Source organism: Vulpes vulpes, chromosome 5 (genome assembly GCF_048418805.1).
Source record: "Vulpes vulpes isolate BD-2025 chromosome 5, VulVul3, whole genome shotgun sequence".
In the NCBI taxonomy this organism is placed as follows: domain Eukaryota; kingdom Metazoa; phylum Chordata; class Mammalia; order Carnivora; family Canidae; genus Vulpes; species Vulpes vulpes.
The window spans coordinates 57,960,934-57,974,901 of NC_132784.1; the positions used below are offsets into that span (position 1 = coordinate 57,960,934).

The window sequence follows — 13,968 nt, forward strand, 5'->3', positions numbered from 1 at the left end:
AATTTGGAAATTAAGAATCAATTCAAGTCACACCTAACCTCAACCCTGCAAAATTCAGTTATTCATGTTTCTTCCTGATGGAGCGTAGAAATCAGGGTTTGGAGAATTTGGGAAGGTGAATGGCACGGGAAATCAAAGGAAAAGGAGCCTGGACTTAGTGGCCACTTGTGGGGTAGTTGGAGGGGTGGTCCTGTCCTTCACCAGAGGGAGAAATGTGAGTACATTTGATCTCTTTTGTCCAGTACTGGAAGAGAGGGAAATGGGGCTGTTACTTCTGTTGTCCGTCTTCATGTTAAGGTATCTGTGATGACCCTGAGATCGAATACACTGGTCTGAACCTGAGATATGGGTCCAGACTCCTAGCGCGGATGTGACTGTCGCCCTCAGCATGCGCAGCATTGGCAGCGTTCAGCCCCTGAGGATCTCGGTGCCACTCCTTGCCGTCCATGGTGTGTTGTACAGAGGTGATGGGGTGCCTGGCCTGCTGTCAGTTGGGCGTCAACTCTTGGTTTCAGCATGGATCTTGATCTGGAGGTCATCGGTTCGGCCCCACATAGGGCTCCGCACCCCCCAAAAGAAGTAGAGGATGTCACAAAATGAAAAATGCAGGGGGAAATTTCAGATAAAACAGCATCTGTGCTATTTCCCATAGATGACAATTAACAGGACTACTTTTGATAGAACTTCTTGTTAAAAAGACTTTTCTTTTGCTCAGTTTAAGATCTAAACAGAAGCCTCAAGCAGGCAGGAGTGCCACTGAGCCCTTCCAGGGGCCGCGGCCTGTCACACAGTGACACCTCGGCAATAGGTCTCACAGGTGTCGAGGGCTCACGTGCTGTCCTCAGACTGCCTGGCAGGGCTGCTGAGTCAGGAGAGAGCCCCCCATTCACGGCATCCTAGAGCTCCGCGGGGTCCATGTGACAGTGAGGGTCACTATTGCTGCCTTGTTCACTCAACGTCCAAAGTGGCACACAGCTTTTCCACTCAGTGTGGGTGGAGTGGATCACAGTTGGCCAGTTAGCAATAAGATGAGCTTAAAATATATTTGGTATCCATTACCTTATAATCTTTAAGTGTAATTCTCAAAATGATAGGCTTAATGGGTTATTTACAAGTCATGTTCCTATAAACTACTTTACTAGTCGAACAGAGTTCTAAATTTTAAAATTCTACAAATTACGTTACTAAAAAGTAAGCTTAGTGATGCTAATTATACTCTGTCAAATTCATGTTTGAAGTTTGAGCTTCTAGCGATTTTTAACATTAAAAAGCAAATATACTAACATTTTACCAAAATATACAATGTGTATAAACTGAAGCTTCTGCTTCCTATGTGATATTACAGTCTTAGTTGAAGATATATTTTTCTTGATAGCTTTTGTTTGTAAACTGAACTTGCCTTGTGCTTTGTTTTAACCTAAAGACTATCCACATTCTCTTGTTCACCAGCCTTCAGGGTACCTGTAGTCACCCGAAAACATCCCATGGGTGTTTATCGTGACACAGTATTTCAGGAAATAACAAATCCTTACAGCTCTGAGGCGATAACAGTTGTTTTATTAAATGTAAGTGCTCGCAATTTGAAGAGAACACCGTGGAAGAGCCTAGCAGGTGCTCCTCGGGCTCTCACTCAGCCCCTAGCCCAGCAGCCCCTGCGCACTCTTGGAGGGGAGTCTGCCAGACAACGGGCTCCTCGTGCCTTGTGCTGCTTGAGGCAGTCTGACACTTTCCAAAATAATTTGACCAGGATACACAGAGAAGAAAGTCACGTTCTTCCTCCATGTGGGTCTCTGGGCCCGCAGAGCCAGCACACCAAGCTCTGTGGGGCGCCACCACCCGCCCTGTGCCCCATGTCCACTCCTGGGTCAGGGGTCTGTCCTATCGCTGGTACCTGTCACAGATGAGCCCAAGCAAAAGCATGATGTTGCTTTTCCTTCCTCCAGCCCCAGGCACCCCCACCTTCCCAGACACTGCTCCTCGGCGGCTTCTCGAGCCTCTTCCATGCACCGGCCCCCTGGGTGCCTCACCACAGCCCCACAGAGAGAGTGTTGTCTGTGCCCCAGAGTTTAACAGGAGGTCCAGGGGCACACAGAGGTTGGGTGCCCAGTGCCCCTGGTAGCTCCGGACCTCATAGCCCGGCTGCCTTCTGTCCGCAGTGCCCCTGCCATCCCGGGACCAGGCCACCCGTGAGGCCGGGAGGCTGCTGTGTTCTGTCCCCATGCTGTCCTGCAGCGTCTGCCCTCCCTGATTGCTTGGCCTTCTGGTGGTAACAGGACCATAAGTAGCCCAGAGACATTGAGGTACTGTTTGAAAGCTGTGTGCTTGGCAATTAAAACTTTTCTTTCTGACCAGTAGCGTTCCTAGGGTTTTTAAGATGTGAGCTTTATGGACAAATAGCCCATTATGAATATTTTAATTTTCTTTGACTTACTTACAGACTAGACTCTCTTCACTAACTCTGAGTCCTTCACATTCCTTTTCAAGTGTACATTTGTTAGTAGATGATAGATCCATATGAATTGCCATTTTGGTCAAAATGATTGACTGTCAGCAGCTTCGCCACATTGTGTTGATACATTATATCTGCTGTTTTCCTGACAGAATCAAATTAGGTGCAGATTTTTTTCTAGAGTTTGAAGCATATCTGAATGATCCTAAGTCTGAATATGAACAAGAGCAGGGTGAGGCCAGACTATAATGAATGAGGGTATGAGCAGAATGAGTCCATCCGTTAAGCCCAGCAAGTAGCTGAGTGCAGCTTGGGTAACAGAGGAGCCGTTTATGAAGCGTCATTCAGGCTCTGGCTCCACCTAGTCCAGGGACTAGAGACGACAAGCACTGACCATCTCTCTGACCATGAAACCCAAGCTCTGCATCATGGTCTGGCCCCCACCACCTCCGATCCCCCCTCCTGCCACTGTCCCCCTCAGGCCACACCACCATCCTGGGCCTTCGGGGGGTCCTCACCTGGGCTCGGAAGCCTGGCATTCTCAGGGCCTAGTCTTCCTTCTAGGATATGTTGGGTCCCAGCAGTCATCCTCACGGGAAAAGTATTCTGTTTGTTCTTGTAAAATGAGTAGATGAAGATTATGATGCATTTCAAATATCTGTTCCCAGGGAGATATGCATGATTCCCTTACACACATGAGCAGCCCATTCTAGTATCCTCTACAAACATGGCGTGGGGCGTAAAAAGGTTTCTAGGCTTAAGTGTTAACAGATTCATGTATTTTAAAGTCTGAAATCTGGTATTATCGTGAGGTTCAAGATAATAAGTCTGTATGGAAAACATAAGCATGAAGGTATTGCATAGGTTTGGAGCAAACTAACCACTGTGGTGGGTTTTATTTGGCAGTTTGCGAGTGAACTTGGACATGGGCAAAGCCGCGTACGGATGGATGATCATGAAGGATGAGAGCATCCCCGGCACAGTCGTGCGGACCAGCACCATCCCAGAGGAGCTGGGGCGCCTGGTGTATTTGCTGACTGACAAAACAGGTACTGCTGCTGGTTCATGTTTGCCTTTGGTGTGCTTGCTTCCATCCAGTCCAGGCTGATCCTGGGTGTGTATGCGCATAGTGAATATTGAAGTCATTCAAATTTAGAATTTTCCAGACTTCACCTGAACACTGGCACATAACTAACTGGATAAGCACACTATCACTAGAATTAGTAAAATTTTAAATTCTTTGTTTTGTTTTTTTTTAAAGACTTATTTATTTATTTATTCATGATAGACTTAGAGAGAGAGACAGAGGCAAAGACACAAGAGGAGGGAGAAGCAGGCTCCATGCTGGGAGCCCGACGTGGGACTCGATCCCGGGACTCCAGGATCGCGCCCTGGGCCAAAGGCAGGCGCTAAACCGCTGAGCCACCCAGGGATCCCATGTTAAATTCTTTGAGATTTAAATGACACATTTGTATATTTTTAATTCTCTGCTGCCGTACCATTGTTTGTCAGGTGTTAGGTGTATTTCTTACACCTCTTCGGCAGCTTGTTTCTTACAGGATGGTACTCCTGAGCTGTTGACGTACAGAACCAGACGTGTGTGGATTTGGTATTTTAACAGTAACATTCTCCTAGTGAGCCTTACCAGCAACTATCCCACCCTCACATCCATGCCCCAAATTCTATCTGTTCTTATTTCATTTTTAACTTTTTTCATCAAAGCATTCTTGTCAATTCATAAGATACTAAATAAAAGATAAATCGAACCCAATGCTATAGTGAAAGTCCTATCAACAAGCTAAAGTCCCTCCGTGATTTGTTCATTCATGGTTTAAAATCCTGGTCATTCTTGGAACACCCAGGTGGTTTAGTCGATTTAGCGTCCAACTCTTGGTTTTGGCTCAGGCCATGATCTCAGGTCATGAGATTGAGCCCCAGGTTGGGCTGCTTACTCAGCATAGAGTCTGCTTGAGATTCTCTTTCCCTCTGTCCTTTCCCTCACTCACATGCATGTGCTGTCTCTCTAAAAATAAATACATCTTAAAAAAAATTTTCCTAGTAATTCTTGGTCAACTAGAACTAAGAATATTTGTATAACTTATAAAATATATCTCAAATAAAATTCAACATTTTTAATAACATACTATGAAAAGCTTACCACAATCAGGAAAAAAAGAAATCCATCAACACTATTCTCTAATGTGTTTTATTCCTTATTGTAAGACACATAGTAGAAATAAGCTGTACAACCAAAAGAAGGAGCAGATATTTGTAGATGAAACAATGAACCAAGGAATCAGCTGCTAAAAGTAAGAATCAGTGAAGTGGCGCATCATAGGTGGAGATAACAAAATAGCTCCTAGCATGTGGAGTAGCCTTAGGAGTGCGGTCCCTGCTCACCGTAGCACGAGCGAAGGTGAGACACATGAGCATGAACGTGAGGGGAGGGATCCCTGGGTGGCGCAGCGGTTTGGCGCCTGCCTTTGGCCCAGGGCGCGATCCTGGAGACCCGGGATCGAGTCCCGCGTCGGGCTCCCGGTGCATGGAGCCTGCTTCCCCCGCCCCCCCCCCCCCCCCCCGCCTGTGTCTCTGCCCCTCTCTCTCTCTCTCTCTCTCTCTCTCTGTGACTATCATAAATAAATAAAAATTAAAAAAAAAAAAAAAAACTATGAACGTGAGGGGAGTGAGGGATGTGCATGAGGATGATCAGACCCAACAGCAATGAGAAGGAAGATGCAGATGAACGGAGGGGCAGACTGTGGTCCCCAGCATGAGGTCCCCAGTGTGAAGATACAGGATTCCGTAGAGCCCGCCTTCTCCACAAAGTGATAGTTTTACTGCAGTTCTGTCAAAATCCAGTTGCTGGTGGTGTTTTGTTTTGTTCAATTTTTAAGTTTAAAGTGGTTTTTAAATTTATTTAGGTCATCCCTACCCCCAGTGTGGGGCCCAAACCCACAACCCCAAGATCAAGCATCACACACACACACTCCACCGACTAAGCCAGCTGGACACCTTGATGGCATTTGATTTTGGTCAGGGCTTGTCATTGTGGCCCATCGCGGACTATCCAAAGAACACTGACGTAACAAGGGGCTCAGGCTCGGGAAGGGAGGCTGAGAGATGCCCTCAGATTTCTCCCTTCCTGACCTCGTTGGGCTGACAGGGAAAGATTTCAATGAATGAACCTGTAACAATGTGTAAAATAAGCAGACATGCCATCACGGAAGTTGGGGTATTTCTGGAAGGACAGGTGGAATGATTTTGCTGGAGAAGCTGGAGTGAAGCAAACCCAAACTCAAAACGGTTCCTGAAGTGACCCCACAGGAGAGAGTCCTGGAGAAACCGTGAGGTTACAGCACACAGTATGTGAGGGGAGGCCCGGGGGGCCGTCAGGCTGCCCAGCAGCAGCAGAAGAAACGCACCCTCCTGCCCATGCTTGGTGCCTGGATGTCGTGTGTAAATGCAGCAGGCGCTTGGCTTCCAGCATGTGCAGGCATAGATTCTGTTTACAGAGAAACCCAGAGGAGCCTGAGGAAAGGCTGTTGGATTACAGGGGAGCTTAAGGACATCTTTAAATTCAGGGTCAGAATTAAACTACATCTCCCTATGCCTGCAACACTGGGGGCATTTAGTTTCCAGAAGCCCACGTAGAGTAGCAGCAAAACACGTAACATAATTAGAAATGAGTTCAAGCAGAACGTACAAAGCCTGTGTGGATGGAAGAGCTGAGTGGATGGGCCCATGTTCTTTGCGATGAGGACTGAGTGGCGAGGCACTGACATCATCGTCCCCCATGTGAAGTCCCACCTGTGAGGCGCACGCTGCCCCGGGACCTTGTCTGCACTGTCAGCAGGCGTGGTGCCCGGCGCACCCCTCGTCTGTCCCAATGGACAAGCCTTGGCAGCCTCCGCACAGCGGTGTCCCTCCAGCCTCTGTTACCCGGGGGGACACATGTGCGTCTGCAGCAGACCAGTGTGAGAATGTTCACTGTGTCATCTCAGACAACAAAACCAAACTGAGCATAACTCAGAGAAAGCCACCGTGAGTACAATATAGCCCATGGACTGTTTGTACGGCAGTGACAGATGTCACGGTTCACCTTGGGCCGGGAGAAGTCTGGGACCTCCCCTTTAGAGGCCTGGACTCGAGGGGGATGCAGGTGTAGTCTAGGCCATCCTGTTTGCACCACAAGTCCTCTCGTGGCCCCTTCAGTCTGTATGTAATGTGCTTGAGGGTCACACTGACCTGTTTGTTCAGCTCCGTTTACAGATAGGAAGCATAAGCCAGAGGGCAGCGGGTATGCTTGAGGAGTAACTGGTTCTCTCTCCTCTCCCCGTGTCTCTGGCTGTGGGAGAGCAGCAAGGGAGGAAGGATTTGTGACATTATTTCTCCTCAAAATGCTAACTTTTCATTTTGCATTTTAAATAGTAATGGGATCATCTTTGTGTAGCTCCTCTTTTTTTCTTTGGATTCTGAGTTACATCTAGGATAAGGATGAGTGGTTTTGCTCAGAGTCATAAAGGTAAAACCACATTTCCCTATGTCTCACTTTGCGACTTTTACAAAGCAAAAATAAATAATCTGGGCTCCTGAGACTTAAAAAGAATTACAGAAAATTATATAAAATATATTAGAGAAAATCTGCATTTCATTTTCCAAAAGGCCTATTTGTGGCAGTGGTTGTTGGAGGGACCTCCTATCCTTACTTCCTAGTGGTGGAGCTGCATGGAGTTTTAAACATTTTTAGTATTTTTTTAAATTTCTGGTCTAGAACTTTTTCAGAACCTTTCTCAATAAGGTAAATGGCACTTACGGAGCACATGTGGTGTGCCACACATTGCAGTAGCCCCGTGCCTGACCTGGGGTTGCGGGGCCACAGGCACGGTATCTGCCACTGCTTCCCCTTCACGGCTGCCCCTGCTCAGGCCAGGCTCCCAGGAGCACTCAGAGGAGGGAGTGTGGCTATGGCTGCTCGAATAGGCCACACTGACCAAATCGTAGGTGTACAACGTCAAGGACGAGTTGTGTAGCTGTCACGTCACTGCAAGCACATAGTAGGACTTAGTGCTGTCCTCACTTTGACTTTATAGAAACTGGCTCCTCACATAGATGGAGGCTTGAGCCCTCACCTCTTAACAACACATGGTCTTGGGCAGACCCCCAAGCCTTCCAAGCAAAGCCATGTGTTGTCAGCCAGGAAGGTTTTGTGGCAGGTGGTGGCAGACGTGCGCTCACACTCACTCGCCCTCCGCCTGGGGGTCCTGGTGCAGCTGCATATCTGGTGCCTACTGGTTAGTGTTGTATTCCAGAAGCTGGAGTGACTATGCTCTCTTTTATTCCTTCCTTTTGTCACGTGCATGATTCATATCCTTCACTGCCCCCTCAGTACATCCAGAGTTGGTCAGTCACCATGTTGACTTCCACCATCACAGAGGGTCTCACAGGGTAGTAGATTGGTAGAAGGGTAAAGAATTTGGGGTGTGAGACAGTTTGCAAACATCATCTGCTGAAACGATGAAGAATGAGCTATTGTGTGAGGAGCCTTTTGCTGCTGACATAATCATAAGGTGGTCCTTGGCCTGATTGTGATCAGGCTTGTGCCTCATCAATAAGCTTTCTGACAAGAAGCGTCTATCACACTGCCTCTCGTTTGCCCCGGCAGAACAGAAAATGAAGTATCTCGTGATTGCGTTATAGTTTCCTTCTTGTGGACAAGAAAGCAGTGTGGTGTAATTAGGTTTGATTGGGGTGCACGTTTCCGGTAAGATCTGAAATTAATGATGTTGCTATAGTGACACATGTGTGGCCACCAGTGCGTGAAACATGAAGTAATTCATTCGACAAGAGCAGACATCTGTTAGCTGCCAGGATACAGAGCGTATTGACACTGACCAGGAACAGTAGACATGCCGTGATAAATGAGCAAACGGTGTTGGCACGCCAGGACAGGTCATTTGTACCGAGTCCACTGCAGCTTGCTTCTCTGCACTGGCTGCTCTGACAATGCCATTGCTTAGAGAGCAGTGCTGCCGAGAACTCATCAATTTTAAAACTTAACTCAGGCTGCAGCCTGATAAAGAGCAAGGCACGAATTCCTTTGTTGGGAATTTTTACGTTCATGTGGAACAAAGCGTTACCAAACCACACCCTGACACAACAGGTTGGCAGAACATGCTGTGGCTCTAGCACTCGTGAGCCCGCTTGCCCTGTGTTTTGCAGCAGGGTCACGTCCGCTCCCAAGGCCATGTCCTCTGCGGTGGGAAGCTCTGTTTCCAAGGTGGGCAGGGGCGGCGGAGCATGACGCATGAGCCTCATGGGAGAGATTTAGAGGTGGGTGTTACCGTCCTGTGGGCCAGGGCCAGCTGGGTATAGCCTCTCCTGCCTGAGGAGGACGGCTTGCGCATCCAGTGCCAACACACTTGCAAGGTGGGGCTGGTATGGTGATGGACTCATGTGTGCACTTGTGTGTGTGCTGGGCCATTCACACTGGTTGAGACATTTGGCACAGGCAATGTTTGAACAGATGCGTATCATACCGGGAATCACCATCTTCTGAGAAAGCTTCATTTACAGCAAATATAATATGTGACTCCAAATTAAATGTCAAATATTTTAAAGAATATTACCACACTCTGCAGTGTGGTAAAATAGTCTTAGCCACTTTAGAAGTTGTTTCCATTCCTCATTCCTTCTTTGTAAAATCTGAGTGGCTTTGTGTTCTTGGCACCATTGATCCCATATGATCATTACTTACGGCAGGTCCCTAACCAGAACCTTCGCTGGAAATCCTTGGGTCTGGGTGGCGGCCTGTCCCTGTCTGCCGCAGGTGGAGTTCTCTGTGTTACTTTGCAGCTGCTTCTCTAGGACGTCTCCCCTCCATGGATGTGAGAGGGGTGCCAGGATTTTCTTAGAAATTGATTTCCTCTTTGCCTGCTTTTGCTCATTGTACTCCAAAGCACTTTGCTTTATTAAGGAACTACAGCATTTTCGTTTTTCAGGAAGCACAAACACAACTTTTGTCAAAGGGCATTTTCTGTCCCTGGTGTACTCATAATGGCCAGGTTGCTTCCCAGCAACCTGGGGGGCATCTGTCCACCCGAGTCAGCCCATCCCCGTCATGAAGCTTCAGATTTGGGACATGCTAATACTTGTATTCAGATAACAGAGACTATACCACCTATCACCTGGTTGAAGTCATGAAAATTGTTTAAAATTTGAAAAACAATTTTGCATTCCTGACTCTTTTAGTGACTGAGTTCACGTTAAATGTCCCTGCTGCACAAGAGAGCATAGAAAGTCAGAAACTAGCCTTGACTCTCCTGTTTAATGTTCTGTAGGATCCACTCTGAGATAAAAACATCACTGAAATTTAAAAAACTACTCCAGGATTCATTAGTATGTTAAGAGATAATATGCACTGCTCACATCGAGAAGTGTCTGCATACATACTCCAGTTTCTCTAACCCAGTATTTATTCAAGTGGCAAAATCAGAGTCAGATATTTCATTGTTCATTTGGTGAAATAATAGTCATTTGTTTGAAAATGTCCGTTATAGCCTCTGTAAAACATGATTTCTTAGCAGCTGGGACGATGGCACCAGATGCAGTGTTTGGGCCAGCAGGCTGCTGGGGCAGGCCACACCAGTATGGGGCACACCTGCTGCTCTACCACCGGTGCAGGCAGAGCTGAGGAGGTTTCTGTCCCTCACAAAGCCACCTGGGGAACTGCAGCCCCTTGCTCACCTGCCCCCACTCTGCCCCGCAACCCCTGATGGGCCCTGTGCCTCAGTAGGTCTGTCTGTGCCAGATGTCTCCCACGAATGGGTGCACACACCGTGTGGTTTTTGTGTGTGGCTTTTTCCCCAGGTTGTCCGCACTGTCTCGTGTGTCATTACTCCATTGCTTTTTATTGTGGGATAATATTCCATTGTATGAATAAACCACATTTTATTTATCTGTCAACTGAAGGACATTAGGGTGGTTTCTGCTTTTTCTGTTAGGAACAATGCTGCTATGAGCAGGGTTCTAGCCAAGGGAGCTAGGCAAGAAGAAGAAAAAGGCATCCATGCTATAAAGGAGAGTAAAACTGGTCTTTATGCAGAAAATCCTAAGGAATCCCCTAAAAATCTGTTAGAATTGATAAAGGAGTTTAGTAAGGTTTAAGATACAAGATGAATATATAAAAATGAATTGTATTTTGATATACTAGCAACAAATTATCCAAAAATAGGATTAAGAACAGAATTCCATTTACAATGGCATCAGAGAATAAAATCAGTACTTTATAGTGTTAAGATGGCAATAGGATTTCCCAGATTGATTGACAGATTCTACAAGATCCCTCTCAACATTCCAGCTGCCTTCTTTGCAGAAACTGACAAGCTGGTCCTAACATTCCTGTGGAAATGCAGGGGCGCCAGAGTGGCGTCAACAGTGTTGGGAACAGAGGTATCGGCAGGCAGGCTGGGAGAGCAGGACGTCCGCCTCACACCACACCAGCGACCTAAATGTAAGATTGACCTAAATGGTCGGGGTTTCTGTAAACTGTGGAGTTTTCAGAAGCTACTCTAAATTTGTTTTCTGTTTCATTCTCTTTTGCTGTGTTAAGCACCAGAATAAAGAACTTTTAGGATCTAGTTCAGTATAAAGCTTTATAAACATAACCCACAAGGAGATAGGAAGAGTTTAAATCTGGACTTACATTTTCTTGTAATTATTTTAAACTAAAATTTAAATGCAGCAGTATATTTACTAGTTTAGCATCTGCTGGTATGTGTCTGTGGTTACTCTGTGGCCTCAGAATTTCTAAAGATCTTGGTGGATTACTCTAGAGATTTCTCCAAACAGCAGCAAGAAGCAAATGTGATGGCATAGTTAGAGTTTATTATCTCAGAACCTGAAATGCTGTCATCAGGGTAATTGAGGACAAGTAAAATAGCAGCCATTCTGCAACCCCAGATTTGTTGACTAGAAATAGTCTGTGAGGGGACCAATGGTCATGGTTTGTTTGCCTTTGGTTTTGGAAAATATTTGTTGTCCATCTGGAGTATTGCATTTGGGAATGCCAGAATGTTCATCCTCAGTAATCTCTGGAGCAAGATGCTGCAGAGTAAACAGTCGACTTGTGACTTAGCCATGTGCCACCCTTAGGCCGTGGTGGATTGACGGGCTCAGGCCCTGATCACCGGTACCAGTTGACCTCACAGGAAGAGGGCAGCAAATGTACCTCCGGTCGAGATGCTGTGCCAATGCGCAGAGTGCCCGAGAGCCCAGGGGCTCGATGGAGACAGCACTGTGGGCGCATGAGCAGCCAGGTCCAGACTGCAAGGAACAGACGGTTCATTTACAAGGAAGAACAAGAAAACAGGGAAGGCTATGGAGTCAGGCTCAGGAGACTTCTCCTGGACCTGCACTTCACAGACAGCGTGAGAACAGGATGGGAATCAGTCCATGCCTGGTTATTTGATGCTGAGGAGCTGCTGCTGTTTGTTGTGATAACATGGGGCTGCACTTACTGTAAGAGCCCCTTCTGTTATTAATAACACTGACTCAATCAGGCAGGAAGGGGCGGGTCCCAGGCCAGTTCCAGCTGTGATCTTCGGGGGCAGCTGGAGGGGGCCCCCAAGGCAGTCCTGGATGAGAAGAGGCATCCATATGGTGCTTTATGTGACACCATTCTGTCCACTTTTATGTACGTTGAACATTTCCCTTAAAAAATACAATAGGGAGAGACATCTGGGTGGCTGAGGTTGAGCATCTGCCTTTGGCTCAGGGTGTGATGCTGGAGTCCCGGGATCGAGTCCTACAGCGGGCTCCTTGCATGAAGCCTACTTCTTCTGCCTGTGTCTCTGCCTCTCTCTCTGTCATGAATAAATAAATAAAAAATCTAAAAAGAACAAATACAATAGGATTGGAAGGAAGAAAACACATTCCTGATATTCAATTCTTGTCACTTATGTTTCTTATGTTTGTAGTGGAGATTTCTTGCATGTTTTGCTTCATCCCCACTGTTGGTACATACGTGCATGTACACAGGCACACACACTTGCAGCACAGTGAGAACAATGCTCAGGTGCACCGAGGGTGTTCCGGGTGCATTTGCATGCAGTAGGGCATCTAACAACATCTAACAACAAGACACCCAAAGTCATAGTGGTTTTCTTGACATCTGCTCCCTTACTAGAGCAGCATAAATGTATCAGCACCTGACTATATAATCAGGACCTTCTGGCTCATCGTTTCCATGGCAGGACCACTCCTACTCCTCTTCAGTTCCTCCAGGATGTCTATAAATCTTCCTCTCATGAAACTCGCTCAGTTCTTCTTGCTCAGCTTTGGCCCACTGAGGCAGAGGTGAAGAGTGTGTCCCCCCTGAAGGTGGGATCTAAAGAATCGGTCTCTCCCATCGCAGATTCCATATGAGCCAAGCCACCCCACACTCCCCACGTGTCTCAGGCCAGTTTTGTGCCACACCCCAGCTTCCTGCTCATGCTCCGAGGCTGCCTCCTGATGTTGGTGGCAGCCTTGTTACCACTCAGTGCAGACCTCCAAAAATCAATTCACATGGGAACACATGTGGTTCCGTGTTAAGCACCACAAGTAACTACAATTTGCCAAGTCAGTAAATGTTAAAAAAAAAATTCAAACAAACCTAGTTATTTTTCAGGACAGGAGGGTATTAAGTAACAAATAGTCTCCTGCTTTTGCATGCAGTGCTTTCCAGTCTTGGGCTCTATATGGGGAATATTTTTCATCTGGTTGGGAAACAGTAATGTAATTCTTTCAATTTCTGTCCTTTGATGGCAGTATCCTATATATTTCTGCCAAACCTCCCCTTCCTATTTATGTATTTATTTTTATTTAAATTCAGTTAGTTAACATATACTATGTTATTAGTTTTAGAGGTAGGAATCAGTGATTCCTCAGTCTTATATCACACCAGTGCTCATCGCATTACATGCCCTCCTTCATGTCCATCACGCAGTGACCCCGTCCCTCCACCCCTCTCCCCTCTAGCAACACTCTGTTTGTTTCCTGTGATTTAGAGTCTCTTACGGTTTGCCTCCCTCTCTGTTTTTATCTTATTTTTCCTTCCTTTCCCCTATGATCCTCTGTTTTATTTCTTAAATTCCACATACGAGTGAAATCCCATATGATACTTAATCTTTCTCTGACTGACTTATTTCACTCAGCATAATACCCTCCAGTTCCATTCATGTCATTGTAAATAGGAAGATTTCATTCTTTCTGATGGCTGAGTAATGTTCTATCATATATATAGACCACATCTCCTTTATCCAGTCATTTGCTGATGGACATCTGGGCTCTTTCCTTAGTTTGGCTCTTGTGGACATGGCTGCTGTGAACACTGGGATGCAGGTGCCCCTTTGGGTCACTTGTATCTTTGGGGTAAACACTCAGTAGTGCATTTGCTGGGTCATAGGGTGGCTCTATTTTCAACTTCTTGAGGAGCATCCACGCAGTTCTCCAGAGTGACTGCACCAGGTTGTATTCCCACC

The 13,968-nt window shown here is 46.5% G+C and overlaps 1 protein-coding gene across 4 annotated transcripts in view; it reads left to right on the forward strand.

Annotated features, from left to right (window-relative positions):
• ATP9B (ATPase phospholipid transporting 9B (putative)) overlaps positions 1–13,968 on the forward strand; it is a 240,280-nt gene that overhangs the window by 167,854 nt on the left and 58,458 nt on the right. For all 4 annotated transcript variants that reach the window (XM_025997772.2, XM_025997773.2, XM_025997774.2 and 1 more), the window contains one exon: positions 3,356–3,498. In XM_025997772.2, the coding sequence (XP_025853557.1) occupies positions 3,356–3,498 (143 nt within the window). The remainder of the gene's footprint in view (positions 1–3,355; positions 3,499–13,968) is intronic.